This window comes from Mus musculus, chromosome 12 (genome assembly GCF_000001635.26).
Source record: "Mus musculus strain C57BL/6J chromosome 12, GRCm38.p6 C57BL/6J".
Taxonomy (NCBI): domain Eukaryota; kingdom Metazoa; phylum Chordata; class Mammalia; order Rodentia; family Muridae; genus Mus; species Mus musculus.
This window is the reverse complement of record NC_000078.6, coordinates 22703066-22729795: the sequence shown is the minus strand read 5'-3', so window position 1 is coordinate 22729795 and position 26730 is coordinate 22703066. Positions and strand designations below refer to the sequence as shown.

Sequence of the window (26730 nt, the reverse complement as noted above, 5' to 3'; positions counted from 1 at the left end):
TGCACATTCCTATTGATTGGAATGGGAAGGGGTATTCAGTGCCAGTTTATGTTGGAATGATATAACTTGCTGTTTGATTTTGCAACTTTGCTTTCTGAGGTGGTTGTCAAGATATTGTCTTGAGTGTCAGCAGAGACTTTAGACATTTGAACAGTGCAGGAGCCTTTCTAGATTCATCTTGGGGAAGGTGAAAGTGTATATACACTCAAAATTTTCCTTTTTCTTTCTTTCCTTTTTTTTTGTTTATCCTATAATTTAGATATTCATTATCACCCTGATCACTGTCCCTACTCTAGGTCCCTGCCCTCACAGACTCCCTCCTCACAATCTCCTCTGTTTCTTTTTTGAGTGGGGTTGTGGCCCCCTATGTACCCCGTGGGCACATAAGTTATAGTCTATTTTTTAGGATGGCATATGCTCATGACATCAATACTGCCTGAGGCTTCAGAGTCATTGGATTCTGGGTGTTGATGTTTCCCCAAACTCTTGTGTTTGTTTTGAAATTTTTAAATAAATAGGAGTGTTTTGGCTGTGTGCCTTTAAAATGAATATCATGTGTGTCACATCGTTAGTGTTGTTGGAACGTGGACTGAGAACTCCTGTTCATAAAACCATGGGTCACGTAAATGCTAGTAATTGACCACTGTTATCTGGAAGAACAGCAAGAGCTTTCCACGGCTGAGTTATAGCTCTCTCCTGCTTTATGTTGCTTTTTATGTTCAACACTTATATTACTAATATTTTCATCTGTCCATTGGTCCACTAAATGTGCCTTGATTGCCAGTAAAGTTTTACTAATGGTGCAGTTTAAACTGGTACACTTCCTGTTTCTGCTAGATGAGTACAGAAGTGCAGGGAATGTATACTTCTTTGTAGGAACTGTAATACACAACCGAGTTCTTCCTATCATTTTTGTCTCCCTGGTTGATTTTTGCAGTGGAGTAAGGGTCTTAATATGTAACTTTTGCTGTCCTGGAATGTGTTACATAGAACAGACAGGGATCCAGCTCAATGACGTATACCTGCCCGTGACTCTGGGATTAAAGACATGAACAAATACACCCTGCTTGTCCATGATTTTTCTAGTTAGTGATTCATCATACAATTTCTAGGATGTGTCCTCAGTACTGTTGATGTGTTTCGCTGTACATCTCAATCTCAATTGGAATTCCTCTCGAAAGACTTTACCCTATTTATTTTAAATTTTCATAAGCAACACAGGTGAACCTTCAACTCAATTTCCTTTAAAATGTTATGGTACTTACATTATGACGTCTATGTCCAGAAGTCAGTGGAGGAAGTACCAGAATTACATGAATATATGGTCAAGGAATCGTACATTTACTTTACAGTGATGTCAGTACCTTGCTTTGTGATGTACACATGTATGGGATATTTTAGGATGCAGTGACTTATGATGATGTGCATGTGAACTTCACTGGGGAAGAGTGGAATTTGCTGGATCCTTCCCAGAAGAGTCTCTACAAAGATGTGATGCTGGAGACCTACTGGAACCTCACTGTTATAGGTATGACTGAATTTTCTTTTGCTTTTCAAAATAGTGGGAAGACATGTCTCTTGATTAGTGATGGTGCTCTGTTATTACAATTGAGAACAAGGAATCCTGAGCTGAATAAATAGTGTCCAGTGATGTGAAAATTCACAGTACCTTGAATTTTGCCTTATTTCCAATACTATATCATTCATTTTCCTGGCACTGTCTTTTAGGCTACACTTGGGAAACCCATCATATTGAAGGACATTGTCAAAGTTCAAGAAGAAATGAAAGGTAATTTTAATGTGCAAGCTGATGCAATTATGCCTCTGAGGAAATATTACTATTTTATGGAAGCTCTAAAGAAAAGCAGAAGTGTAAAATGTCAATACTTCAAGTGTAACTATAATTACAATATTCTTTTTTTTAAGATTTATTTATTTATTATATGTAAGTACACTGTAGCTGTCCTCAGATACTCCAGAAGAGGGCATCAGATTTCGTTACGGATGGTTGTGAGCCACCATGTGGTTGCCGGATTTGAACTCAGGACCTTCGGAAGAGCAGTCTGCTCTCTTAACCACTCAGCCATCTCGCAAGCCCTAATTATAATATTCTTAAAAAAAGTTCTGCCTCGATGTAGTTATCTGATTTATCTATCAAAGAATTCCTCCTTAAAAAAAAAAAAACAAGGAAACATTGCCTTAAGAGATACCTTTATTCAATTTGTACCTCTATTAGACCTATACTGATCTGACAATGTTTATAGACTTACAAGACTTAGATATTGCACATCGAATAGTGATAAATATATATCCAAAACCTTCCAATAAGCAAATAATCTATGGGAAAGTTGGTGATACTCATATTCTTATACTGAAATTGATCATTTGTTTAGGGTACAGTTTATGAGAGTCAAGAGTGTTGTCATAGGAGAAACCTTAATTCATGTATTACACGTCTATGAGGAACAAAAGGTCAAACAGTGTGAATGCAATGTGGAAACCTTTCATCTGTTATTCTTCTTTTTATATGTATGTCATGTGTCACAATGGATAAAAGCCATGTGAGCATAGGAATATTGAAAGAAGCAATGTTCTGCTTTCTATCACAGAATAATGAGAAAATATATCAGATTCTGTCTTTGGTAGACATTCTGAATATGATAAAGTTTGCAATCAATTGGTTTTCTAATTTTACTGAGAACTTCCCCAAGCTCACACTGTAGAAAATCTTTATGGGTACTAGGAATTTGGAAATTCTTTTGTTTGTCCTGGTTCACAGTCAAATGTGGTATAATTCATGGTATAGGAAAAATTATGAAAGCAATTAGTTTTATAAAGCTCTGAGGTGTTCCATTTTCCTCATAGAGATGAAATACATCATATAAATATCCCATATAAAAAGGATGATATAAATGTCAGCCATGTAATAACAAACACAGACATCTCGAAAGATGCAAAACAACCCATAATGAGGGAGAACACCATGAACATATGAAGTGATAAAACCAGATGATCTGGTACATCTTTATCAGTAGACCAACTTGTAAACTTTATTCATCTTGATGAAATGATTGAACAGGGAAATTAATATAGTAAACATATCACATGTGCCAATTCTCATTGCAGGTATGTAAGTAATCATAGTGGAGAGAAACTCTATGAATGTAATGAACGTTCTAAAGCCTTTTCATGTCCCAGTCATCTCCAAAGTCATAAAAGAAGACAAATTGGAGAGAAAACACATGAACATAACCAATGTGGTAAAGCCTTTCCAACACCCAGTCATCTTCAATATCATGAAAGAACCCATACTGGAGAGAAACCCTATGAATGTCATCAATGTGGTAAAGCCTTTGCAATACCCAGTCATCTTCAATATCATGAAAGAACCCATACTGGAGAGAAATCTTATGAATGTCATCAATGTGGTAAAGCCTTTGCACAACTCAGTACTTTAAATCGTCATAAAAGAACACATACTGGAGAGAAACCCTATGAATGTAATCAATGTGGTAAAGCCTTTGCACGACGCAGTAGTTTAAAATGTCATAAGAGAACCCATACTGGAGAGAAATCCCATGAATGTAATCAATGTGGTAAAGGCTTTTCTCTACGCAGTAGTTTACAACGTCATAAAAGAACACATACTGGAGAGAAACCCTATGAATGTAATCAATGTGGTAAAGCCTTTGCTCTACGCAGTAGTTTCCAATGTCATAAAAGAATACATACTGGAGAGAAACCCTATGAATGTGATCAATGTGGTAAAGCCTTTGCACAACTCGGTCATCTCCAACGTCATAAAAGAACACATACTGGAGAGAAACCCTATGAATGTAATCAATGTGGGAAAGCATTTGCATGTCACAGTCATCTCCAATGTCATAAAAGAACACATACTGGAGAGAAACCCTATGAATGTAATCAATGTGGTAAAGCCTTTGCACAATTCAATAATCTCCAATGTCATAAAAGAACACATATTGGAGAGAAACCCTATGAATGTAATCAATGTGGTAAAGGCTTTGCTCTACGCAGTAGTCTCCAATGTCATAAAAGAACACATACTGGAGAGAAACCCTATGAATGTAATCAATGTGGTAAAGCCTTTGCACAACTCAGTAATCTCCAATGTCATAAAAGAACACATACTGGAGAGAAACCCTATGAATGTAATCAATGTGGTAAAGCCTTTGCAAATCACATTCATCTCCAATATCATAAAAGAACACATACTGGAGAGAAACCCTATGAATGTAATCAATGTGGTAAAGGCTTTGCTCTACGCAGTAGTCTCCAATGTCATAAAAGAACACATACTGGAGAGAAACCCTATGAATGTAATCAATGTGGTAAAGCCTTTGCACAACTCAGTAATCTCCAATGTCATAAAAGAACACATATTGGAGAGAAACCCTATGAATGTAATCAATGTGGGAAAGTATTTGCACATCACATTCATCTCCAATATCATAAAAGAACACATACTGGAGAGAAACCCTATGAATGTAATCAATGTGGTAAAGGCTTTGCACAACACAGTCATCTCCAATGTCATAAAAGAACACATACTGGAGAGAAACCCTAAGAATGTAATCATTGTGGGAAAGCATTTGCGCATCACACTCATCTCCAATATCATAAAAGAACACATACTGGAGAGAAACCCTATGAATTTAATCAACGTGGTAAAGCTTTTGCATGACCCAGTTATCTCCAATACCATAAGAGAACACATATTGGAGAGAGACCCTATGAATGTAATTGGTAAAGACTTTGCACGTCACAGTCATCTCCAATGTCATAAAAGAACACATACTCTCCTGGTATAGCTGTCTCTTGTGAGGCTGTACCAGTGCCTGGCAAATACATAAGTGGATGCCCACAGACATCTATTGGATAGAACACAGGGCCCTCAATGGAGGAGCCTGAGAAAGTACCCAAGGAGCTGAAGGGGTCTACAACCCTGTAGGCGGAACAACAATATAAACTAACCAGTACCCCCAGAGCTCATGTCTGTAGCTGCATATGTAGCAGAAAATGGCCTAGTCTGCCATCATTGGGAAGAGAGGCCCCTTGGTCTTGCAAACTGTATAAGTCCCAGTACAAGGGAACGCCAGGGCCCAGAAGTTGGAGTGGGTGGGTAGGGGAGCAGTGTGAGGGGAGTGTATAGGGGGACTTCAGGGATAGCTTTTTAAATGTAAATGAAGAAAATATCTAATAAAAAAATTGAAATGTAAAAAAAAAACACACACTGGAGAGAAACTCTATGAATGTAATCGATGTGGTAAAGACTTTGCAGGTCACAGTTGTCTCCAATATCATAAAAGAACCCATAATGGAAAGAAACCTTAGAAATATAATCAATGTGATAAAGTCTTTTCACAAAGTTATTGTCTCTATAATCATAAAAGAACCCATATTGGATAGAAACCGTATGAATGTAGTCAGTGTGCTAAAACCTGTGCATATCCCACTCGTCTGCAAAACGTTAAAGATTCCACACTGGAAAGAAACCTCATGAATGTAATCAATGTGGTAAAGACTTTTTACAACTCTATAGTCTCCATTATTTTTAAAGAACACATAGAAGACAGAAACCTTTGGAAAGTAATCAGTGTTGTAAAGCATTTGATGTCACAGTCATCTATGATGACATAAAAGATCACATACAAGTGAGAATCCACGTGAATGTTATGAATGTAGTAAAACCTTTGCATGTCAGAGTTCTTTAGGCATACACAAGACAAACCACACAGCAGAGAAACCCCAATTTAAATGTTTCCTTTTCTGAGAGTTGGTTTGGTCATGAGATCTGTTCCTAGCCATTGAAAGGCTGAGGGAGAAACCCTCTGAGTATATTTAATATGGCAAAGCCTTTGCACAATTTTGTAGTCATCTTTATCATGGAAGAATTTGAACTGGGTAGAAACATTGTGAACCTATTTAGTATGATGAAGCTTTTTCACTGAACGTCTTTATATATATATATTCTTCTTTTTATGAGACTATTCATACTGGAGACAGATGCTATGAATGTCAGCAGTGTGGTAAAGCTTTTAAGTTGTTGGGTCCACTGAGGTTCAACACAACTCACACACCAGGACAATGCAAAGGATAAGAATTTATTGGGCTGGGTGGTGGTGGTGCACTCCTTTAATCCTAGCACTCGGGAGGCAGATGCAGGCAGATTGCTGAGTTAGAGGCCCAACAAGTCTAGAGTGCGTTCCAGGACAGCCAGGGCTACACAGAGAAACCCTGTCTGGGGAAAAAAAAAAGAACTTATTGGAATTAAGTCACTACTGATCAGTGAGAGACACAAAAGCATACTCAGAAGTTTATCTTCAAAACCCACCGCCCACACCCAAACTGAGACAGAAAGTTGTATAGCTTTCAAACACAAAAACCTCAAAGTCCTGGGCCAACTTATAGCTACATTTTCTCCCAAATCAAAACTTGTTTTTATTGAATGAGTCAATAAATGGTGATTGCTAACTCCTTGTATTTGGATGTTGTTGTTGCAGCTGCGGGTGGTATTGGTGTTGGGCTGTGTGTGTGCTTTCCCTTCTTTTGTAGACAGTAAGAGATTATTTGCTACCTGTGTTTTCATGTGTATCCTTAACTTCCTCGGTTAGATTCTACCTCTATCTCTTTGTGTTGGTCAGTATGTTTAGAGAGAGGTTGTTTAAATTTGAGTTTATCGTAGACTATCTTAATTTTTTCCATTAACGGTATAGTCCTTTTTTTGCATATTAAAATCCAGGCATCTGTTGTTTCTGCGGCACATATGTACAAACCCTTCTGGCGTCTACAGACTCCAAGAAGACATCCGTGATCTTTTTTTGTCTTGTTTGGTTTGGATTTTTTTTTGTTTGTTTGTTTGTTTTTGAGACAGGGTTTTTCTCTGTATAGCTCTGGCTATCCTGGAACTCACTTCGTAGACCAGGCTGGCCTCGACCTCAGAAATCCGCCTGCCTCTGCCTCCCGAGTGCTGGGATTAAAGGCGTGCGCCATCAAGCCCAGCCTGAAGACATCTGTGATCTTAATAGATCTTCCTTTATGTTTTTCCTGGCATTTTACCTTTGCAGCTTTTAGTATTCTTTCCTTGAACTGTGTGTTTTGATTATTACACAGGGAAGAGACTTTATTTTATAGTCCCTTCTGTTTGGTGTTTTGATGATTGTTGTGTTTTCTTTATGTTAGGAAGTTTTTCTTCTAGGATTTGGTTGTCAATACGTTCTGAGACTTTGAGCAAGGATTCTCCTTCCTCTCTTCCTAAGTATTCTTATGTTTAGTCCTTTCACAGTGTCCTGGATTTCCATGATATTTTATATCAGGAAGATTTAGACTTACCGTTTTTGTCTGATTTACCCATTCCTTCTATTGCTTATTCAATGATTGAGATTTTTCTTCCGTATCTCTGTTCTCTGGGTGAACTTTGCCTCTGTAGTTCCTTTTTGCAGTCCTAAATTTTTATTTCCACTATTTCCTAAGATTTAGTTTTCTTTTTTGCTTCTATTTCCACTTTTATGTATTGAATAGTTTTGTTTACTTCACCCGTTGGTGTGTTCTTTCTTCGCTTTATTTATAGGAATTTTGGCTTCCTCTACTTTTTGGTTTGTGTGTTCCTGGCCTTCTTTGTGGAATTTATTGATTTCCTCCAATTTTGTTCTGTTTTCCTGGATTTCTCTAAGTGATTTGGTCATTTCCTCTTTAAGGAACTCTGTTATCTCCATACATTTGGGTTAGAGTGTTTTCTTGTAATTTAGCTTTGTTGGAATATTTAAGACCTTCTTTGACAATATAAATGAGCTCAGAGTCATTAGCCAGAGAGTGATAAATGCTGGTCCTTATTACATTATCGAGTATCAACGTCATGGAATGGAATGGCGCTATATAAGCTAAGCATTCAGCTTAGATTTAACCCGATGTTTGATTAATCCCAAGGCTGTCCTTTCCCCTTACACTGGACGGGTAGCCAAGTGAGGCACTTTTTGAAAGAGTTACTTTTTGTGAGACACCTGTTTTTATCACTAAACTTGGGGTCACCATTTAAAAAAAAAAAAGACCTGATGTTGACAGGGTGAGCGATTTTGTAATTTTCCAGCATGTATTTATTCATGTCTTGTGAATGAAGACAGACCAGATTGATAGATATGTAAATTGGGGACTTTAGCTTGATTCAAGCAATATTGAATTTCTGACTTTGGAAATATGTCCAATGCACTTTCAGGCTTTAGTCAGCTCAGATGATTGTGACACAGGCCATTGGCTGTAGTTATGTGTCATGTTACAGATCACAGCAACTTATATTGCCCACAGGAGCCAGGTCAAAGAGTATTGTATTAATGCCATTGTTTTCTGCCAGATAACTTCTCTCTCTCTCTCTCTCTCTCTCTCTCTCTCTCTCTCTCTCTCTCTCTCTCTCTCTCTCTCTCTCTCTCTCTCTCTGTGTATATATATATAATTATGTTTCGTTTTTCCTTTTTTAATTAATTAATTTATGTACATCCTGTTCCTGTCCCATTGTGGATAGAGAGACAAGGCAGTCCTCTGGTACATATGTGCCTGGGGCAATGAGCCAGTCCCTGGATGCTCCTTGGTTTTTGCTTGGAGGTCTGAAGTGTCCAGGTTAGCTCAAAGTTTTATTCTTATCGGGTTGCCATCTTCTTCACCCCCTTAAGTCAGTACAGTTTCCTGCCCTTATGTAACATTTCAACCTACAACAATATATCGATATATCGATCTACATATTTCTATATCTATCTATTCATCTATATATCTATGTATCTTTAATCTATACATCTATATATCTATATATCACCTATTAATCTATATATCTACATATCTATATGTATATATCTATACACCTATATATCTATACATCTATCCATATATCAATAAATATATAATCTCTATATATTATCTATAAATCTGTATGTCTATAAATCTATATATAAAAATCTATATATCTAAAATATATATATATACACATATATGTATATTTTAAAATCTATCCATCCATCTATGTATCTATAAGTCTATCCATATGTTTAGCTTGATGTAGCTTTTTTCTTTTTCTGCCAGATAACATATACATATATATACATGTATATGTATATATATATATTCAATTATGTTTCAATTTTTCTTTTTTTAAGTATTTTTTTTATTTATTTAAGTACATCCTCTTCCTGTCCCATTGTGGACAGAGAGACAAGGCAGTCCTCTGCTGCACATGTGCCTGGGGCAATGAGCCAGCCCCTGGATGCTCCTTGGTTTTTGGCTGGGAGGTCTGAAGTGTCCAGATTAGCTCACAGTTTTGTTCTTCCTATCAGGTTGCCATCCTCTTCACCCCCTGAAGTCAGTACACTGACCTGTCCTTATGTAACATTTCAACCTACAGCAATATATCAGTATATTGACCTACATATTTCTATATCTATCTATCTATTCTTCTATATATCTATATATTATCTATATATCTTCAATCTATACATATATATCTATATATCACCTATAAATCTATATATCTACATATCTATACATATATATTTATATATCTATACACCTATACATCTATATATGTCTATATATCAATAAATCTAGATAGATATATACATCTATCTATATATATTATGTATAAATCTATATAAAAATCTATATATCTATAAATATATGTGTGTGTGTATATACATATATATATATATATATATATATATATAAAATTCTATCCATCTGTCTATCTATAAGTCTATATGTTTCACTTGATGTAGCCTTGTCTAAAAGGACTGTTATGTTCTAGGTTTTAGACGTTCAGGCTGAGAGGAAACAGTATGAGTAACATTTGATCTAATACCAGATCCTCGACTCTGGACCCATATTTTACGATAGTTTTGAGGATTATGATTACATCATTCCTACCTCCTGTGATCATCAGTAAACACATCTAATGCCTGCAGCTGGCAAGAAGAAAGGTTGATGGCATTTCAGTTCCCGGCCTTGGTGTCTTTGGAAGAGACCATGAAGGAGAGGGAAGAAGAAGCAGGAAAAAGGTCCCATGGGTGGATGGATTGGGAGAGCATGGCCAGGAGGGCTATCCTGAGAGTATGAGCAGCCTGGGCAGAATATGGCAAGTGAGCTGGGCGTGGTGTCACTCGCCTTCAATCCCAGCACTTGGGAGGCAGAGGCAGGCAGATTTCTGAGTTCTAGGCCAGCTTGGTCTACAAAGTGAGTTCCAGGACAGCCAGGGCTATACAGAGAAACCCTGTCTCGAAAAAAAAAAAAAAAAAAAGAATATGTCAAGTGATATCTCACAGTTCTTTGTAAAGAAGTAGAGAAATTAGCATAGGGGAATGGTATCTGCCCCATGATGGTGCTTTAATGCTTATAATAATTATTATTAGTTCTTATTTTATTTTTTCACATTATCATTTACTACATTATTATATTATTTAATATTATTTCTTTTTATTATTTCATATTATTTATTATTTTATTATTTGATAGCATTGTTTCTTATTATTTCTTATTAGTTTATTATAATTTCTTTTTCTCTTCTTCGTATTATTATTATTTCATACCTCTATAATTTATGTGGTGTTAAGAAATCCACAAGTAATATTTACCACAACAAGTTGGATGCAAAAACAGCTTGTGCCCAATGACTTTTTGAAATGCAATTGAAAGTAAGATGTGGTTTTTATACACTTGTAACCTCAGAAACCAACAGACAAAGCAGAAATATGGCCAACAGTTATTTCCTTGGGATACAGGAAGAAAGTCCTCTGGGGTCTCTGCTAATAAGGTCACACACACACATACCCCCACACAAACATGCACACACACACACTACATACATACATTAACACATATACACACACCACACACATAAACATACATGCACCACACATACACCAAACACACACACATAACCATGACCCCACAAAAACACGCACACGCACATATACCACATAGTTACATTCACACCCATACACACACACATACACCACAGATACACATGCACACACACCATGTACAGTAACACACACACACCACAATAGCCTCACACAGTCACATACATACCACATGCATACATTCACACATACACACATACACCACACATACACCACAGCACATGCACACACATACCATATACATACATTCACACGCATACATACAAACACACCACACACACCTCCCTTTTTGATTCTGCTTCATTTTGCGTAACAATGATTTCTAGTTCCTTCTGTTTCTGTGCAAGTATCATGATTTCACTTTTCTTCTTGACTGCATGAAATCATGTCATGTGTACACTCTGTGATCAATTTGGTTAACAAGAATGAATGCATAAAGCAGGGCCTGGGCTGAGGAATTTGCATTGTGGGTGTTCCACATAGCCAAGAGTGACAAGGCATGTCCCAGAGGCTCTTCTCCCTCCGTGAGCCCCTTGGAGCATGGCTCTTGACCAAGGTTGTGGGGAAGGCAGGATGAAGAAATCAGTAGCTGACATTGTTTGTATACCTAATTGCCTGGTGATTTCTGCTGCAACCACCAGGTTGTGTGTCTGATGACCTTCCACAGGTTCCACCATCTGCCTGCACTTTGACCCCATGAGTGTGAAATCAGAACTCCTGGAACCTATTAAATCTGGGGGCTTTGAAACACTTTGAGAAAATATGGACAAGGTGGAGCACGGGGTATCTGAGGTCAGTGAAGCTGGTCTGTATACATTGTAGAGGACATGGATCTGTGAACCCAGAACATGCAGCTCAAAGCATGAATGCTGTGTAGGCTGTAGACCGAATGAGGACAATGATTGTCCATGCTACAGATGCCCCATTCTGGTGGAGGGTGTTGACCAGATGGGTCCAGGGAATGTCTCTGTGCCTGTCTCTCAATGTTTCTATGAATCTAAAACTGCCCTAAAATAAAGTCAGTTAAAAATACATATGGGACCCAAGGAGATGAATACATATTGCAGCCCAATAGGAGAAACAGCAATATGAACCAACCAGTACCCCCAGAGCTCCCTGGGACTAAACCACCAACCAAAAAGAAACCCATGGCTCCAGCTGCATATGTAGCAGAGGATGGCCTAGTCAGTCATCAATGGGAGGAGAGGCCCTTGGTCCTGTGATGGTGCTATGCCCTAGTATAGGGGAATGCCTGGGCCAGGAAGCAGGAGTGTGTGGGTTGGGGAGCATAGGAAGGGGGGAAGTGATAGGTGATTTTCAAAGGGGAAACAGGAAAGGGGATAATATTTGAAATGTAAATAATGAAAATATCTAATAAAAATATACATATGGGGACTGGTGGGGTGGCTCCATGCATGAGAGTTCTTACTGTTCTTTGAGCAGACCCTAGTTAGTTCCTCCCATGTTGAGAGGCTCACAATCACTGGTAACTCCAGCTCTGGGGGATCGGGTGCCCTCATCTGGCCTCCATGGGCACCTGCACTAACATGCATATTCCCACACTAATGAGCACATATCTGTTAGGGAAGTGCATGGCTTTTCTAGTCCAGATCTTGGATTTTTGGTCTGAGTCTAAATTCAGGGGTAGTCCTTTGTAAAGCACTGAGTATTGAGTGCCTGCTTTGTTTATAGCTCCTGGTTAGGCACTGATGCAAGGTAATGAATGAAGTGATGCCCTCTTGACTTCATGGTGTCCAGTCAACCTGGCTGGGTGGGAGGAGGGCAGACACAGTCCCCACCCCTACCCCCAGTCTGCAGAGCAAGGGGAGTCCTAGGTCCTCCTGCTCTTTAGAACAGACTCTGGGGCAAACCAGTGCTTGGTTCAGGAAGAACATTGCAAGTATGATCATTGCTGTGAATGGAGAGACTCTGCACCGTAAGGGGAAACTGAGACAGTGCTGTAGCCTAGGCAGAGAAGTTGTGCTCCGGTGACAGGACTTTCCCGACCCATTCTGACTGCCACTTAGCTCTTGAGTCAATTACTAGCCTCCCTGTGAGCCCCATTTTCCCTCTCAAGAAAATGGAGGTAAGAAAATGGGCCTCCCTCCTTGGTGTCCTGAGGATCTCAGGGGACAATGACAGCTTTGAGTGAGGTGCAAGACTATTTAGGAACAGTCCCATAATATTGTTCACTGGGAAGAGGCCTCCAGTCCCCATGTGGGGAGCAGACAGGGAGGAAAGAGATGGCCTTCAGAGCTGGCTCTACAGGGGGGCTAAGTTATATTCATGATGCTGACTGTGTGTATCTTTGCCCAGAGTGGTGAGGGCTGGTGTGCTGTCTGAGATGGGATATATTTTTACTCCATGTGTACATTTTCTATGTGCCATGGGAAGCATGTCTGGACAATATGGGCTTTGAAGAAAAGGCCTGGCTCAGGTCAGCCCCAATAAGGTCCAGAGCAGGACCTTGGGTGCTCCTTTGAGCCTTCCCAAGCCCAGCCAGGATGCTCCATCAAGTATCCTAATGACTAGAAGGGAAAAATGTCCAGGAACCACACACAGCTGCATCTGAATAGCCCAGTCACCAGTTGAGTTATAATTAATATTCTGAGTCCAGAGAGCCATGGCCATGACCATCACCCACACTGGCTTTGTGACAATGTTATTCCAGCTGAGGGTGACCAGTATCTCACCAGGCTTCTGTTAATGGGGATCATAGGAATTACACACACACACACAGAGAACATGCATACACAAATGCACATAGTATACACGTGCATACTCACGTAAACACACGATCAGCTTTACTTGGGTACTTGTGGTAAGTGAAGGGATGTTGTGAGCTCACCCAGGTACCAGTGCCCTATGTGACCTGTGGTCTTCTTTTCCACAAGCATGGTCTAGCAGCTTGTCCAGCCTGTGCATCATCCCCCAGTGGTTCTGATCCCTGCTCTGCCTTGGCCTCCACTTGGCCCTAGATAAGTCACCCCAAGGCCAATAGGCCTGCAGAGCATTAGAGCTATGGATGAAAGGAGTGCCATTTACAGAGACTGGGTACAGTCTCTTCAGTGATCTCAGAGGACAGTTCAGGAAACTGAGGCTGAGAGGTAAGAAGAACCCTGTAAGTACCAGGATGAACCAGGCCTACTTAACCATGAGGCCAGCATCACCACCATTGTTTCAGAGACTGTGCATGTGTCATGGTTCTTTCTAATCCCAATGGCTGCTCCCTCAAGAGGTCTGCAAGATGCAGAGGAAAATGTCAAGCAGTACTTCTGTCCCTGGCTCTGGTAAATGCAACTAATTCCCTAGAGACTTAGACCAGCAGTTCCCAGCAGACCTGGGAGTGGCTGGGTCTCCCTCACCCCTACCCCAAGCCCAAGCTGCTACAGCATTCATAGAGGGAATTTCATGGCACAGGGTGTCCTCAGGACTTCCTGTGGGTGGAGTTCCTTTCTGGCCTTCACCTTCTGGAGGGAGAGGATATCTCCTGCTGCCTTTTTCTTCACTCCCCCACATAGACACTCTCTCCAGGTTGTCAGTGAGTCTGAAGGAGATACCCAGAAAGAGGCCCTTGTCTTCGGAGGAAAGAGGATCTTTGGGTCTCCTCAATCAAAAATAGACACGATGGAATATCGTGTGCAGTGCTGGGGCTAAAGAGAGCAGTTCCTGAGTCTATATGACTGAATGTCACCTGCATACATGCCTCCAGGCCCCAGGGTCCTCGACTCCAGATGCCATCCATGCACAAGTGTATGGCAGGGTCCAGTCAAGCCTGGAAACTACTGTCTGGAAGCTAGAGCAGACAAAGAGGTCAGAGGAGTACAAGTTCTAGTCTATAGTGACTCTTCTTATCCTGAGGACCTTGGATGCTTTGGTGTACACCCAGTGACTCCTCTGTAGACAAACACACCTCGGCACTGAATGAGGAGAGTCTGGGTCAGATAGTTCTTAATCTTATGTCAGAACTTTGCTATGGGGTCAGAAGTCAGAGGATGATCAGTAGAAAGATCCCTCTGATGATTGGCACCTCCTCCATTCCCACCCACCTGCCTGTGGATGAAAGCGTGTACAAGTCTAGGGCACAGCCTTGCTGCTAGCTGTCTACCTTGGCAGGCAGTATGGCTGTGCTCAGCATGTATTAAGAATATGCTCTGTCCCTAGTGAGCTTGAGGGCTCTGGCTTCTAATGGCCAAGAAAAGCAAAGTAAAGCCTGGGCCTTGAATTCATTATAATATTGGGAAAAGTAAAGCTGGAGAGAGGTTAGGCTTCGGAGGTTGTGTGTAGAGGCTTCCCATTTTGACAAAGTATTCCAGGAGGTAAGAGATGTGAGCAGGGAGAGAGCCTGAAGAAGGTGTGGGAGCAAAAGGCCCAGTGGCAGCCATAGGGCTGGAGACAGGAGCCGTGGAGATATTCGTGGCCAGAGAGGATGGGAAGATGGGTCATTCTGATGGGGTTGCAATGAGTCACAGCCTATAGGTCAGAGCTCAGCATGTACTGAGTGACAACTCAGTGGTTGTAGGTAATGACCTGTTCCCTCCCTCCCTAATTTCCCCACATGTTCCTGCTCTCTCTGTGTCATAGTGACTCACCTCTGAGCCCACTGAGGCTTCCTCTGAGCATCCATCTTTCCTGTCCACCAGTCAGCATCTTCTCCATCTGCCCAAGGTTAGGGTCATTCGCTCAGCACATCTTCAGGCCAAGTCCATGCGTACTTGGTAAAGGTGGCTGGATGAATGAATGAGCAAAGGACTCATATTCCTGTGTGTAAGAATAGCGAGCTCCCAGAGGGGATATCTTCCGGAGTCCTATGTGGTACTCTAAGGAGTCCTCCTTCTAACAGCTTTTCCTCCTGGGCTCTCACTGAAGCCAGGAGGGATGGGAGCCTCTGAGTAGTCAGTGAGGTAACACATCTCTGTGTTGGGGGAGGGGTGTTGGGGTGTGTGTGTGTGTGTCTGTAAACTTTGCAACATGTATGGAATGAAGTGTGAGCCACTCCCTGAGGGCCCCTAACCCTCACAATCCTATTCCCAAGCAGTAGGCATGGACTTCCCAGGATACCTGCTGCCATGAGAGAAGGGGCCTTCCTCCTCCTGAAACCCCACCCCTGTGTCTAGCAAGCCCTTGGTGCTTGGGCCCCTGTAGTAGACCTGCCCCTCAGCTACAGGAGCCTCTGCGGTCCCTGCCCTGATGTTTCCCTGGCTACATCTTTCCTTCCCTCCCCTCATTTCCTCTTTGAAGTACAGGAGTTAGGAAGTCACTGGCCTTACCCAGGGATGCTTCCAGATCACAGTGACCCCAGGCTCTTTACCAGCACAGAACATGTTTTTTAATGCCACTGCACTCGGTGTGACCTGTAAGAGAAGCTTTTCAGGTCAGTGGCTTCCCTCCTCACAGGGTGCTGTACTCAGATGTAGCTCATTGAGGAAGCCTGTGGTCTTTCACAGTAAAAGTCCTCCAATGTCCCCACGGAGCATTTGCCTGGTGGTTCAGTTTCTCTGTCTCCTCATAGCTTCTGTTTCCCTTTCTTTCATAGAAATAGGCTGTAAACTCCACACACAGGGACCTTCACTCTTGGTTTACAGCTAAGGAGACAGGACTCAGAGAAATCAAGGTAGCAAGAACATATGGCTAGAAGGGAAGGCTGTAGGCAGGGATTGACCCAGGGACCACCAAATCTGCTTGTCCCATTAAAGCCTTACACAGTGAATTGCAGTTCCTTTTGGAGAAGGACACACATAGGCTCAGTCAGGAACAATGAGAGATATTCTACCCTGTTCTATGCTAGGCCTGGCTCAGCCACCTTGCGTTACTGCTGGACCCTCCCAGGAGTGTTGGGTGCTGGCCACTGGCCAGGGCAGCCTGAGACATTGACCATGCAGAACCAGTCTTAGAGGCCCCGTGCCAATCCCCTGTCCACTGGGGAAAGGCCATTGCTGGCTTCTTGGCCTGCAGCATCAGAACACAGTTGACATGAATTGTCATCCCAGCCAATCAGGAGCCCATGTGTGAGTCATTCCATAGTTAGCTCAGGGACCCCAAAGAACCTGCTGCATCAAGCCTGGGACAACGTGCCAACCTGAGCCTGAGTGCTGAGCAGCAAGGCAGAGAAGCCTATTCTGACTCCATCCCACCAGGACTGACTGCACAAGACATCCATCTGTAGAGGGACTGGGGGACGAATTGGAGGCCTCTGCCCTCTCCTGCTTGCAGCAATGTCTTACATATCCTTCAAAACATCACTTAAGGCGTGCTGTGCTCCAGTAATTTCAGCAGACTGAGGAGTGTCTTGAGTTCAAGGCTGGCCTGGGCCTTACAGAATGACTCTATCATAGCCAGATGGTGGTGAGGTTCTCCTTTAATCCCAGTATTCATGAGGCAGAGGTAGATGGATCTGTGTGAGTTCCTAGCCAGCCTGGTCTCAGAGGGAGTTTCAGGACAGCCAGGGCTACAAAGAGAAACCTTGTTTAAAAAAAAAAGACTCTTTCACATGAAAACGGGAGGGGGAGGGAGAGGCGGGAGGATAGGCTGGAGTTGGCTATGACTGTTGGTAGAATGCTTGCCTAATCACCGTAGTCTAAATCTATCTTTAGGTGCGCCACAAAATGCATGCTGTGGTGCATGGTTCTAACCCCAGCCCTTGGGAAATCGAGGCAGGAGGATCAGGAGTTCAAGGTCATCGTCCTTTACATAATGAGTTCAGTGTCCAGCCTGGGATACATGAGACCCTGTCTCAAAACCACAGGGTGTGGACTCAGCCTACAGGAAGAAGACTGTTTGTAAAACACAGGTGTCTGTTCTCTGGCTCAGCCTTGAGCTTCTACTGTGCAGTTGAGCATAGATTGTATCCTGAGATGTTTGACTTGCTAATTCCCTAAGGTTTCCATAAAGCTGGACATTAGGTGAGGAACGTGAGGGCCTGGATTTGCCCTGCCTTTCATGTCTTTCCAGCTATCCCCATTGCGAGTTCCTAGTCTGCTTGGGTTGGTCATCTTGGTTGTGCTCCATGTTAGCTGGCCGACCTCTGTCCCTGTGGGGATACTATCACTTCCTCATTGGGCAGCTGTTGTGTGCTGCAGGGCAGTGAGTTCTCCTTAGCTCTGGCCCTGGCACTCACCCACACATTGCTTTTTGCTTTCCCCCTCCACCGCAGGGAACTGGCTGCCCAGATGTCCTGCTGGTCCCATACAGAAGCAGGGGCCTGTAAAAGGTCTGGTCTGGTGATGAGCATCTTTGATGATAATGACCTCTTGGGAAGAACAAGAAGCCTTATTTGGGACCCCATAGCTGGCTTGCTGTCCAAAAGGAGGGACAACAGCATTTGGCAAGTGAACAGCCCTTAGTCTGACACATTCCTGAGTGTGTATTCTAGTGTCACTATTGTGCCAGAATGGAGCTTTCTAGAAGACTAATTCACCCACATCCCTCACATTCCTTCCTGAGTCCCTAACCCTGGAGGTCACAAAGTGTTTGAGCCTCCAGGATAGGAAGAGGCTCTTGGGCCTCTGAAATGTCATGTAGCCCTAATTCACAGTTATCAAACAGTGTGTGTACCCTGCCCTGTTTGAGGGCACTGTGGGGGGCTCACGGTGGTAAACTATTAAATACAGAAATGCAGGAAGCCACAGTCTGAGAAGTGGAGTGCTCCCTGTATGTAAAACTGCCACATATGTCCTTGTTGGCTGTGACCCTGACACTGTGGGATAGAGACAACAGGAACCAATTCTAGGGTAGTTCTGGCCAGCTATTCTAGACAAAATGGTAAATAGTACTCTCTGTGTTAATTGAGAGGCCTGACTCAAAAATAGGGGCAAGACTCTGAGGCCTGTAGACCTGGCTCTGCGCTTACAAACAACTAATACTGTGAATTCAGTTCACAGCACCCACATCTGGCTCTGAGAGCCACCAGTAACTTCAGTTCCAGAGCCCTGACTTCTTCCCTCCTCTCTAAGCATAGATAAACACAGACGTACATGTGAATAGAAATTTAAAAATCTTTTTTAAAACGAAAAAGATAGCTGGGTAGTGGCAGCACACAATTTCAATCACAGCATTTATGAAGCAGAGGCAGGTGGGTCTCTGTGAATTTGAGGCCAGCCTTGTTTACAGAGTGAGTTCCAGGATAGCCAGGGCTATACAGAGAAACTCTGTCTTGAGAAAAGTGCAGAGTAAAGAAAAGCAAAAAGAAGGAAAAAACATTCTCATGTTGACTTCTATATCCTGCATGGGAAAGCAGGCCTGTGTGTATGTGCATAAGGGTGCATGTGTGTGTGCATGAGAGTACATGTGTGTGTGTGCATGAGAGTGTGTGTGATGGTTTGTATATGCTCGGCCAAGGGATTGGCAATATTAGAAGGTATGGCACATTTGGAGTAAGTATGGCCTTGTAGGAGTAGGCATGTCACTGTGGGTGTGGGCTTTAAGTCCCTCATCCTAGCTGCCTGGAAGTCAGTATTCTGCTAGCAGCTTTCAGGTGAAGACGTAGAACTCTCAGTTCCTCCTGTGCAATGCATGCCTGCATGATGCCCTGTTCCCTCCTTGATGATAATGGACTAAACCTCTGAACCTGTAAGCCAGCCCCAATGAAATGCTGTCCTTTGTAAGAGTTGCCATGTTCATGGTGTCTGTTCATAGCTGTAAAACTCTAAATAATATAGTGTGCAACATACACACACACATACCTGCACACACACACACACACACACACACACACACACACACGAGAAGAGAAGAGAAGAGAAGAGAAGAGAAGAGAAGAGAAGAGAAGAGAAGAGAAGAGAAGAGAAGAGAAGAGAAGAGAAGAGAAGAGAAGAGTTCAGTGTCTGATCTGAGGAAGTGCTCTGAACAAAGCAGAACCAGAGTCTGAAGGTAGATGAGAATTGATGATAATCCTAGAGGCCTCTTCCAAGAGAAAGCACATATACTCAAGGACTGACCCTCTCTGAAACAGACAGCAAGAAGGGCAGAGAGGTGGAGGATCTGCAGGTGCAGAGACCCTGGGGCTGAAACAGACTTACCAGGGTCCAAAGAGGGGAAAAGCACAGTAACGATGTCCCAAAAGTGTAAGTCTTAACAGAAGGTCAGAAATGCCATTCAGGATGTTGGGGAGAGTGAACATGGAGTATGAGAAATCCTCCCCCAAGGAGTGATGGGATGTTTGTGTCTGAACAGGCTGCAGGGTGTGAGTAGGAGCTTCCTGGGTGACTGGAGTGGGTGTGACCTAGATGAGCCTAGCTTAGTGAGGAGAGTCACCCACATGGCTCCCATCCTGTTATAGTAGCAGTTTTTATTTAGAAAAAGTACTTGGGGATTTCCTTTTCTTTTCTCCACCTTCCCTGGTTCCCCAACTCTTGTGGGGCCTCTAGTGCTTGGGAAAGAGCAGAGGGAGAGAGGTCTGTCAGTGTAGGGTGGGGCTTTACAAGCAGCTTGCCAGCTTCCTCTTTTTCTCCTTTTACATCGCACTTTTACCTTGTTGCTTAAGGTTTATGCATATGGATTGGTTTGTGTGATGGGCAAGTGATCCAGTGAATGTAGGTCAGGGGACACAACCTCTGGAATTCAGTTCTCTCCTCCTACCACATGAGTTCTCAAGCTTAAACTCCAGTCATCAGGCTTGGTGGCTTGTGCCTTTACCCAAGGAGTCATTTCAATGGCTCTGCTGCCTTTTTTTTTAAACAGTCATTGAGGCTCTGGGGAGCTCAGAATGTGCGCTCCTGGAATGTGGCTTGGGAGTCAGGATGGTTTTGCAGTGACTAGTACCATGACATGGGATCTATGGTTCAGATGGCAGGCTGAGGTTGCAGTAACACTCTAGTCTCCCTCCCATAGATCTCACTGGGTGGCTGGTTGTTGTTCCACTCAGAAGAGGAGGGTACCTCTCTCACTGTAGTCTTCTGCCTCCCTGGCTGGACTCAGGCTTCTGGTACCTTATAGCTGGCTTCTCCAGAGAGGTCCAAGGTAGCCCTGCAGGATAGGTCTGTGGACCTGAGGAGGACTGTGGGATGGCAACACATTATCTCTCACTCCCAGTATCAGTGAGTAACGTGATCACCGGATGCCACAGGATGCTAACTGCTGTGAATAGGATCCCTGTGTGGTGGCATCAGCTACAGAGTCCTTGGTACTGCCCAGCGCTGTCCAAGAAATAGGATGACATTCATATATAATATGAGATTTTCCCACAACCACATGGAAAGAGGAAAGAGAAACGGGGTGAACAATGTCCACAGCCTGTTGGATTTAACCCATTGTATTCCAAGCGGGCCCAATAACTGTGTATTTTACCCTAAGGACTTACTTAGTTTGGACTAGTGGTTCTCAAACTTCTAATGCTGTGACCCTTTAATACAGTTCCTCATGTCATGGTCACCCCAACCAAAATATTATTTTTTTGCTACTTCATAACTGTAAGTTTTGTTATCGTTTTAATCGTAATATAGATATGTGCTTTCTGATAGTTTTCGGCAACCCCTATGAAGAGTCCTGCAATTCCCAAGGAGTTGGGACCCACCCATTGAGAAGCTCTGGTTTAGACCTACTATGCTTTCTTGCCTAGTTTAGAAATTGAAAGGGGTGTGTGCTGAGGGCTAGGGAATCTGCCATCCTGCGCCCTCTAGTGTCCGTGCAGACTCAGTGCAGCTTGTGTGGCTCCAGGTGCATCTCCTGTAGCTGATGGCCATTCTGCCTAGGGCTGCACTGAAGTGGAGGCTAAGGCTGTTTGAGTTTCACCTACAGCAGGATGGAGGAGGACGAGGGGGAGGACGAGGATGAGGACAAGGAAGACGAGGATGAGGATGAGGAGGACAAGGAACAATATTCTGCCGGTCACTGTAAGGAAGAGCACAGTTGAGGCTGATTTCCCCCTGCCACCTTCTGTTCCACCTGACATGGAACAGGCTCTCCATCAGCCAGGACTTCATTGCGATTTGGTACCCACGTCTCCCACCATCTTCCCTTCAGGATCTATGTCTAGCAGTCCTTGAGGTTTGGCAGAATGACTGATGAGATTGCTGCGTGGTGGGATGAACTGTACTATGCGTGTTCCTAGCCAGCACTGAGCTGTGGTTAATGGGACATTGGAGCTCCCAAGGGCCTTTCCCAGTGACAACACAACTGTGCTGTTAGCAAAGCTTTTTACTCGCAGTACCAAGCCCTGGTTAAATATTTTCCCAGAGTTTCCCAGCAATGTGTTTGCTCTTTCCTTAATTTACAATTCAGTGTGTTAAGGACAATACGAGCATAACAGACCCTGGGAGAAGAGGTAGGAGCTGTTAGCCCCCTCCCCCAATTCCCATTACTGTGAAATCACATGTCCTTGATGCCCCAAGGCTGTTGTCTGTCAGATCTAATCCCTGCTAGAATGTGAAGTGCTTTAAACAAGTGGGAGGTGACTGTGTGTTCCAGGGACCTTCATTCCTCCCCCCTAAAAAGATGAAAGTAGGGCTGTCTTATCAATGAAGCCTGGGTTAGTTTCATAGCCAGGGCTAGGTAGGTATTTCTTCAGGGGAGCACACAGTGATTTTTCTGTAACTGTATAAGCATTCCTTTTTTTGGTCAGGTTTTTTTCCCCCAGACAGCTAAAACATCACTAAAGCTGCCTCGGTTACTTAATGAATGACAGCTGTAACGGGGTGTGTACCACTGAGCCTGTCACACATCTTTGCTGCTGTCTCAGTGCCTCCAGGAGAGCTAAAATGAAGTCCCTCATATTAAATATTTTATCCAGGTCTCTGTTAGGCATCTACGGGGGCAAGTGCCAGGAAGCATCTATGAGGCCGCCAGCATTTGTGGGCTCCACTTACCAGGTTCATGAAAGTGAGCATTAAGAGAACACGGCTTTGACAGCCACTTTATTGGCCAGCAGCTTCTTTGGGTACCAGTTAAACTCACCTTGGAATATCATTGCCTCTCAGGATGTTAACAGGGAAGGGGCCCAGGATAGATCAAAACCCAAAGGACAGAGCCCAGCTCTAACCTGGGTCTTTTCATTCTTGATGGGACTCATTCTGCTAACTCCTAGCTGAGCCACGTGAGACCGCTTACCACTCCCTGGAGGCTCTGTCATCCTCCACCATCCCCTCTGGGCCTACAGGTTTGACTCTAAATTCCATCTATTGGCCAGAGCACCTAGTTCTCCTGCCTAGGAATGTGCCATTGTAGTGCAGGGCACTCAAAGTAGGGACCTCAATCCAGCATGACTCAAGCATCTATACTTCAAGAACCCAAGAGACTGAAAAACACTGGAGCAGGTCCTGACTGCCTGCTCAAGTATGGGCTTCTCTGGTGATCCTCTCTCACAGGTGATGGGGTGTATCTGTCAAGAAGGAGGCTAAGGTGGGGGTGGGGGGCTTTCTGCTGCTGGGAGCCTGCTTTCTTGTCCTCCCTGGTGGTTCTTTGGCTAGCTTGCTCTATGACTGTTGGTCCTCTGTCCCAAGCCTCTGTACTGAATCCTTGTCCCCTTTGGAGTGGATGGGGGGGGGGTCGGGTCACTGTCACTGACTGCACTGGCTGAGAGTTCCTATGGCTCAGGGCCAGCTGCTGGATATTCAAGAGTCTCAGCAGCACTTAGCATTGTAACGGTGTGTTTTCCCATCTGGGTGTAGTGGAACATGGCAGGGCAGGAGGACTATGCTCCATGGAGTCCCTCCAGGACTGAGGCTTCTTTAGATAGAGTCCTTCTTTACTGGAGTTTCAGAAAAGGGTCAATCCTACCCTCTCTTCCTCCTTATCTCATACTACTTATGCCATTGGTCCCAGGTGCTTAAGATGGCCAGACACATTCCCATTGTCACCACCCTTTCTTTGAATGACATTGCATGCAGGAGCAGATCTTCAAGCCATTACTCCTCAGTACCAGGTCCTGAGGCTCAGACCCTTCCTTTTCCCTTTTCTACATCCCATGATTCCTCAACGCCTCAGGGATAGCCCTGAAACATGGATTGAAGGCTCCTGGGTGGTCTCCATCCTCCTGATGCTTACGCCTTGTTCTTTGCACAAAGATCTAGAGGGTCTGCGGCACAATCCCATAGCTGGGTATCCTGGAGTCATGTCCTGGCTGACTTAGGAGAGGTTCAGCAGCTCTCTGATGGTCAGTGCTCTGGTTAGCAAGATGTAACTGATAGGTGACATTTCTAAGTGAACTTCAGGCCAGAGACACATTGTAAGTTTCCCTGTGTGAATGGTTCAGTGGTGAGGGCCTTGGAGCTACATGGCTTCACCAGTTCTAGGTCTTTTCTCTCCAATACTAGTATTTGAACAGGGGACCCCACACCTCCCATCTTGGTCCAACCTGGCTTCTCTACCTTTTAACTGCTAACACCCCAAACTCTGCCCTCTTTTCTGGGATCTCCTGCTCACCTTGTTTCACAGCTTTGTCTCCTGCCTGAGGGTCTCCCGAGGGCCTGCCTCTGACAGTAACATCCTAGTAGCCACCTCCTGGGCTCAACTCATTGTCCCTTCCTCTAGGTACTCCAGTTCCCTTCTCCCTCCCCTGCCCTCCTTTTCCCTCTCCCTTCCTTCCTTCCTTCTTTCCTTTTTCCCTTTCTCCCTTCTTCCTTCCTTCTTCATTACTTCCTTCCTCCCTTCCTTCCCCACCAATATTCCTGGATTATCCCAGACATCTCTTTTTGCACCTCTTGTCCTGCTCCACTAAGGGATTCTTTGGACCAAACATCACCAGGTGTACCACCCTCCCACTGTTGGCCACCCTATTCTTACCTACACTTCCGTGTTACCAGGGTGGCTTCAATCTTACATTTGTTTTGTTAATTGAGTTTCCAAAATGAATTACCTACAATAAAACTAGGGCATTTCTATCCCTTCCCAAAGAGTCATGATATGCTCCTACTCTGTTTTGGGGTGTGGATTAGAGCCCTGGGGAGTAGGCTCCATGGAGAGCAGCTAGCTCTTCATCTGTATGCTTATCCTAGGCCTGTGGTGACCCCTCAGCCACCAGCAGTCACATTTGTCCTCTTAGGACAGATTCTGTGGATGCAGAAGTTGGTATTGAGGGCTTCTCTTCAGAGATGGATGTAGCTAGCTTCTTGTGGTACTTCCGGCCAGCACTGGCCACCCTGTCAAGCTTAATGTCCAGTGAGCAAGGGAGAGGTTGGCTGACTCGTGGTTGAAGCCCAGGCTGTAGGTGATAAGGAAAGAGGACACTAAACCTTGGTAGAAGCAAGGCTGTGAGATAGGAAGTGTGTGTAGCAAAAAAAGCAAGGATCTGGCAGTAAGCCATGACTGAGGGACTTAAGAGTGCCTGGGCCCCTCTATGCAGGCCCTCCAGGACTGCAGTTCTGCATTTCATTTGGTTTTTGTTTTTGAGACAGAGTCCTCTCTCTGTAAACCAGTTTGGCATGGAGCTCAAAGTTATCTGGCTGCCTCTGCCTTCTGACTGCTGGGATTAGAACTGTGTGCCAGCGCCAAGGCTCTGTGTTTCTTGTTCCTGAAGCCCCTCCCAGACAGGGCTTAGCCAACATTGTTCTATCAACTCGGAGGTTCTTAGACATGCCACCAGTCAAGAGATAGAGGCTGGGCCACTGTGATTTGGGTATGCTTCTTCTTTGAGTAGAAAATAAAATCTAAGGGGACTGGGATCCTGCAGAGAGGGCTCTTGCTGTTCTTGCAGAGGAGCCCAGTTCAGTCCTGTTCCCTACACCCACATGGTGGCTCACAACTTCTGTAACTCCAGTTCCAGGGATCTGACATACTATTCAGGTCTCAGCAGGTACCAGGCAACCTCACAATGTATTATATAACAAGAAAAACATTTGTAACAAACTATATAAGAAAATATTCTTAAAGCTTTGAAAGAGAAAAAAGGAAAAGAACACATGGACAAATTTTGACATTTTAAAACCGCAAATGACCTTTAATCCCAGCACTGGGGATGCAGAGTCAGGGGGATTTCTGAGTTCGAGGACAGCCTGGTCTACAAAGTGAGTTCCAGAACATCCTGGGCTACACAGAGAAACCCTGGCTCGAAAAAACAACAACAACAACAAAAACAACAACAAACAACAAAAAACCCTGCAAATGAGCCAGGCATTGTGGCTCACACCTGTGACTGCTGGACAGGGGAGGCAGGAAGGTAAGGGTGCAGGTTGTCCTCAGCTACATAGTAAGTTTGAAGCCAGCCTGAGCTACATGCGACCCTGTCTCAGAAAACAAATAAACAAATAAAATTACAAAGGAAAACATGACAAAAGGTCCTACAAGGTACCTGTCCATCCAGCCAATTCCCCACTTCAGTCAACTTTACCTTTCCAGTAAGTTCTTCCACAGGAGGCCTCCACTCACAAACCCATGTGACCAGTTCTCACAGATGGCAGCAATGGCCACATGCCCTTGTGCATAATCTTCTTCCATTTGTTGATCTCTGTCTCTCTGTCTCTGTCTCTCTCTGTCTCTGTCTGTCTCTCTTTCTTTTTGTGTATGTGTGTGTCGTTGTGTCTGTGTGTCTGTGTGTATGTCTATGAGAGAGAGACAGCATTTCTCTGTGTAGTCCTGGCTATTCTAGAACTTGCTCTGTAGCCCAGGGTAGCCTTCCTTGAACTCCTATCTGTCTGCACTGTCACTGAGTGCTGGGGTTAAAGGCATGCACCACTACTGGCCTTCCTGTTCTCTCTTTTAATATAACTTTTGTAGATATGGTCTCATGTAGCTCAGGCTGGCCATGAACTTGCTATATAGTCATAGATGACCTTGAACTCCTGATAATCCTGCCTCCACCCTCCGGTTCTGGAATTACAGCTGTGTGGCACCTGGCTACCTGAGTTGATGATTATTTCTTTTTTTAAATTAGGTATTTATTTCA

At 43.7% G+C, this 26730-nt stretch overlaps 1 protein-coding gene and 1 pseudogene across 1 annotated transcript in view; both read left to right on the top strand.

The window, feature by feature from the left end:
* Gm38538 (predicted gene, 38538) overlaps positions 1 to 26730 on the top strand; it is a 47403-nt gene that overhangs the window by 15939 nt on the left and 4734 nt on the right. The window contains exons 2-3 of the mRNA NM_001374072.1: positions 1402 to 1528; positions 1729 to 1789. Of these exons, the coding sequence (NP_001361001.1) occupies positions 1402 to 1528; positions 1729 to 1789 (188 nt within the window). The remainder of the gene's footprint in view (positions 1 to 1401; positions 1529 to 1728; positions 1790 to 26730) is intronic.
* Positions 3314 to 4801, top strand: LOC115488024 (annotated as a pseudogene).